The following is a 5,270-nucleotide window of genomic DNA, read 5'->3' on the forward strand; positions in this document are numbered from 1 at the left end:
CCCGCCAGAGCAGCTGGCCACAATCAGCTCGCCATGGCCCTTCGCCATGTGGGGAGTTGACCTTGTTGGACCTTTCCCAACCGCCAGGTCGCAGATGAAGTTCATCCTCGTGGCGGTGGACTACTTCACCAAGTAGGTGGAGGCCGAGCCCCTAGCAAGTATTACAGCAGGCAAGATCGTAAACTTCTACTGGAAAAGAATCGTGTGCCGGTTTGGGGTCCCAAGGGCGATTGTCTCAGATAATGGAGCGCAGTTTGTAAGTAATCAAGCAAGGGAATTCTGTGAGGAGATGGGTATCCAGAGAAGATTCTCTTCAGTAGAGCACCCTCAAACCAATGTGCAAGCAGAAGCAGCAAATAAGGTAATCTTGAGGGGTTTGAAGCGCCGACTCTTTGAGGCGGAAGGAGCTTGGTTGGATGAACTCCCGGTTGTAATCTGGTCCTATAACACGACGCAACATTCAACCACGGGGGAGACTCTTTTCAGGATGGCCTACGGGGCGGACGCCATGCTACCCGTAGAGATAGACAACGACTCTTGGAGGACACCGCCACAGTTCGAAGGCGAGAATCCTTCCAATATGGCGGTGGAGCTAGACTTGTTGTCAGAAACGCGAGACGAGGATCGTATCAGAGAAGTTGCGATGAAGCAGCGAGCCGCAGTGAAATATGACACGAAGGTCCGCCCGAGGGCGATGCAAGAGGGGGACTTGGTGCTTAAGAAACGAACCGGGAACACGGGGAACAAGTTGAACTCGATCTAGGAGGGCCCTTACAGGATTTTGAAGGTATTAGGGAAGGGGGCCTATCACCTCGAGAGCTTGGATGGGAGGAGAGTGCCTCGATTGTGGAATGCGACAAGCTTGAGGTACTATTACAGTTGAAGATTGAGGAGGAACCCAACTTGACACGAGGGCGAGCAACGAAGCGCGACTCATGGAGACTGTCAGATTAAAAACGAAGAAACACATTCTTGTTCTCCACCTCGAGAGTTTTGTTGGAAAAAACGCCTAAATGGTAAAAACAAAGACACGTTCTTGTTCTCCATCTCGGGAGTTTGTTGACTAAAACGTTGGAAATACAAAAATTGTATCAAGTCATTTCAATCACACTGAATTGCGGCAGGAGCTAGGTGGGAAAAATTCCCTGAAGGTGACGATCCCAACACGACCTTGATGTCTGGGGATCGCTCCGGAAAAGCCGACGCTACTCGCTGTCACTTGTCGGCGATGTGTGCGGATAAGCTTCTTATCCATACAGCCTCCCCGAAACATGGGCGAGCAAATCTAACTAGGCTAAGTCTCGGGCAACCTATATGGCCATTGGGACCTGAGCAACTGTAAGTCCTCGCCAGGCAAAACTGGCCAGGCCACGCTTGATCTTACGGGAAACATGGTGTGAACAAAGCCTCAGTTCAAAAACTGAGCAAAAGTCCTAGTTAAACCCAGCACACCACCAATGTCGTCGAACGTAATTGAAGAACAAGGAAACTAAGGGGGGTGCGAGAGGAAACTTCGGCAAGCGCTAAAACGGACATAGGAAATAACAAAGCAAGAAAAGTACTAGCGATTACAATAATTCAAAATAAGTTAACATCATGTCTTTTTCTCTTGTTCCACAGCGTCTCCGAGATCAACATGAGCAACTTCCGGTGGGTCTTCTGGACCCTCCAATCCAGCGGGGGTAACCTTTTTAAAGATTCCCAAGAGGTCAAGGTTGATAGTAGGATGGAGGTGCTTGACTTGAGCTTTGGCAATTAGGAAGCCGCAGACACGCTCCTTGGCCGCCGCATAAGCAGCCTCCTCCCTTATTGTCTCTTCCTGGGCGGCGGCTTGGGCCTCCTTCTCAGCCAAAAGTTCACACTTGGATGCCAAATCCAACTGAGCCTCAGCAAGTATCTTACCCTTGTCCGCCAGTTCCTCACGCAAATCAGCAATCTCTTTGTCTTTAGAAACAAGGGCTTCCTCTTGAGAAGCAGCAGTGACCTCCTTGGCACCAAGGTTCCTACGGAGCTCCTCGACTTGGGCTTCAAGCTTTTCCTCCTTCTCGTTCGTCGTTATCAGCGCAAGCTTTGCCTCCTTGAGTTTCTGCTGCATCTTCTTTGTCCTACCCTCCTCAGTTGCCAAATGGTCGGACAGCTTGGAGCAGGTCTCGTTAGCTCGGAGGTTGTCAAAGTGCAATTTTTCCACCTCCTGGCGGAGCCTCGCAATTCCGGTGAGGGGACACGCCTGCCAGGCCACTTGGACGAACAAACAACCGGCGCGGAGAAGGTTTGACACAGCTTCTTGGGCAACGTCTTGCGGGTTCTGGCTGGGAGCTTCCCTCAATTTCTCAAGATAGGGGTGAGAAAGCAGGAAGGAAAAAGGGTCGGGGGAGGAGCTGCTGGAAGGACCCTTCGGGCGGTCTGCGGAGAGTTTCTCTTCCTCGCCACCAACCCCGGGGGAACTGGGGGCTGATGGACCAAGGGTCGTCTGAACGGGCGAAGGAGATGGCAGACGGATGCTGGATGGTGATTGTTGACCCTCCATTGAGGTCACGGGGCGAGATGCATCTGGAGTCTGGGAAGCGCTCGTCTTGCCATGTTGGTTAGACGCCAAGGGATCGCGAGCGATGTCTGCAACGACAGGATCCGGCGCGACGGGCCCTCCGTTGGTGCCAATCAAAGGAGCAGCTTGAGGTTTTGGCTCGCCAAGTTTTCTCTTCTTTGGCGAACAAGCGCTCACCGGCGAACTTTGCCTTTTCTCTCCAACCTGGACCGAGGAGGGCGCCTTAACGTTCCCGGAGGTGAAGGCCTTCTGCAGATCGGCAGTAGAGAACTTCATATTTCCTGAAAAGCAAAAGAGAAAGTCGTCAGTAACGGAAAGACCAAGAGGAAGGCTTGAGGGAGACGGTTAAAAGGGAAACCTAATCGAGGGAATAGTTTGGAGCCTGGAGGAGCGCCGAGTATTTCAACACAAATAAAGAGGGGAAGCCGGGATAGGACCCCAAAGGTGAAGCTTTCTCTAGAAGAGGGAAACGCTTTAGGGGGGTCAGGCATGGGCTCAGGACACTGGGTCCAGTAAAATGGGAAGAGGGCTTTCCCTTCCTTCTGCGTGAATGTCGAAGGGTAAGTAGGGTGGACGACGACCCGGAAGTACCGGCAGGCTAAGAGAGATTCGGAACCAAACTGGTATGGGATGAACCGTTCTCGACCCGTTCGGGGCACCAGAATAACCGAACCATAGGACCCCAGGGATCGAGAATCCACTTCAAAGAAAAAGGAGAAGAGGGCAAGGGAAGACGCTACATCAACACTGCTACAGAGAATTTCAAAACACCTCAGATAGGTCCAGGCGTAAGGGTGAAGTTGGCAAGGAGAAACGTTGACATCACGCAGCACTTGGGTGAGAAAGGGAGTTTAATGCCAAGATCGAGAAACAAATACTCGTATACGAAGAAGAAATGGGAGTACTTGATGTTATTAAACGCACGGTGTTTCCAGGGGCGGTCTTGGTCCCGGCATCCGGTAGTGCAAAGGAGGTTCTCTAATAACGGGGTGCAACAAAGTCCGCCAGCCCTGCGGGCAAGGTCAGAAATAGAATCGCTGGTGGGAAGCTCCGATGGCTGGTCAAGGATCCCCTGGTTAGGAGCATCCAGGACAGGGGAAGGGAGAGTGGCGAAGGTTTCCAAGCGATGAGCTTTGATTTCCTCCATGGAGGAAAGGGCCCCTGTTGAGGTCATCGTAAAAAGAGGATGAAGAGAGAAGGGATGAAAAACTAACCAGAAAGAGGTTGTGTGAAGGGGAGCAAGAAGGGCCAGAGTTTGCAGGATCGTTGAGAGAAGCCGGAATGAGAGCCAGGAACGAGTATGAGGGCAGTTGGCAGTAAGTGGTAAATGATGGGGTGAGGGGGAATTTAAAAGTTAGGGTGAGTAGTAGTTGGGAAATCGTGTCCCATTGTGGCAAGGTGAAATGATAACTCAAGGGAGCGTGATACGGATTTTGGGAACAGGAACGACACATTAAATAAAAAGTGACAACGATAGAAGCTCAGTGGTGTGAATTCCAATTGACAGACTTTATTATGATTTGAAGGGACATTTTGGAGATATCGGTTGAGATTCTACATATTCGTTGACCTTTGTATTATTTCAGCATATTACATATGGCTTACACGCGTCAGGCCATCATGGTCTACGACGATCACGGCTGAAGCGGGGCGAGGGAGCCAAGCACCGTCGCCACAAACCCACTTGTGGACTCAAACGACCGAGGGAGCATAATAGGGAGATCAAAATATTAATCTTAGGCTTTAGTTGCCAAGTCATGTTGGCGATTGTTGTTGGTCATTAGGCTTTAGACTTTAGCACTAGTTAATTTTCTCATGGTCGTCGCCTCAGGTTTCTTCTTAAAGACATACTTAGCTCTCATGCTTCGAGCTCGGTGTCTTGTGGACTGGGCGAGACCCTAGGGTCCCTCGCCCAGGAACGCTAGCCCAGGGCGACGCGCAAGCCAGGAACTTGGTCCTTCCCCCGGAGGCCCAACTGGCCCATTAAGGGAAGTTAGGGGCGCCAAGCCCAACCCCAAATCTATAAATAGGGGACGGTTACCAATTGTAAGGGACTCTTAGCTCATTTGAGAAATAACAAACTTGAAATTCAATTACTTTCTCTCTCTAAGCGGTTACGCTCTTATTCTCTCTAGATTCTCACATCACGATCCTTTCACTCTAGGTACCACACCTCACCTCTATGTTCTTGGAGAGAACAGAAAGAGTGATGGTAGATACATTTAAGTTCATGAGTCATAAATTATTTTAGGATGAGGTTTGACTCTAAGACTATACTTTATGTTCTATTACATGAGAGAGTAAGTTATAGATTTGACTCTTAGGTAAAGCTCCTCTTCATGTTGAAGCAGATGATGTTTATGGTCATTTTTGAGTGATGAGCTCTAAGGATTCTTTTTTTCTTAAGTATTAAGGGCTAATTCTGTTGAGCACAAATGCTCCCTTGATTTTGTGCCCAAAAGCTTAATCTGCAAGTCTTCAAATCTTCACTTTATACTCTTGAATTCAGTTGGAACGTAAGTGACCAACATTCATTTGGCCGGCTCAATGTAAACATATAGAAAGAAATAGTTGGGGCCCGCATTTATACTATTAACGACTGTACTATTCCGCTTAATTTTCTATTCTAGAGAAAGAGGCCCGAGCTCCTTATGCTGACTCGAACGATAGAGTCGACATACGTACCTTCTTTCTGAAGTAGTGTGCCTACTGAGTGCTAGCAAAA

The 5,270-nt window shown here is 49.4% G+C and overlaps 1 protein-coding gene across 1 annotated transcript; it reads left to right on the forward strand.

Moving 5' to 3' along the window:
- Positions 1–289: 289 nt before the first annotated feature.
- LOC130736329 (uncharacterized) lies at positions 290–763 on the forward strand. The gene has a single exon (XM_057588168.1). The coding sequence runs from the start codon at positions 290–292 to the stop codon at positions 761–763; it is 474 nt and encodes a 157-aa protein (XP_057444151.1).
- Positions 764–5,270: the final 4,507 nt, after the last annotated feature.

The sequence above is a fragment of the Lotus japonicus genome, chromosome 2, assembly GCF_012489685.1.
Source record: "Lotus japonicus ecotype B-129 chromosome 2, LjGifu_v1.2".
NCBI lineage: Eukaryota > Viridiplantae > Streptophyta > Magnoliopsida > Fabales > Fabaceae > Lotus > Lotus japonicus.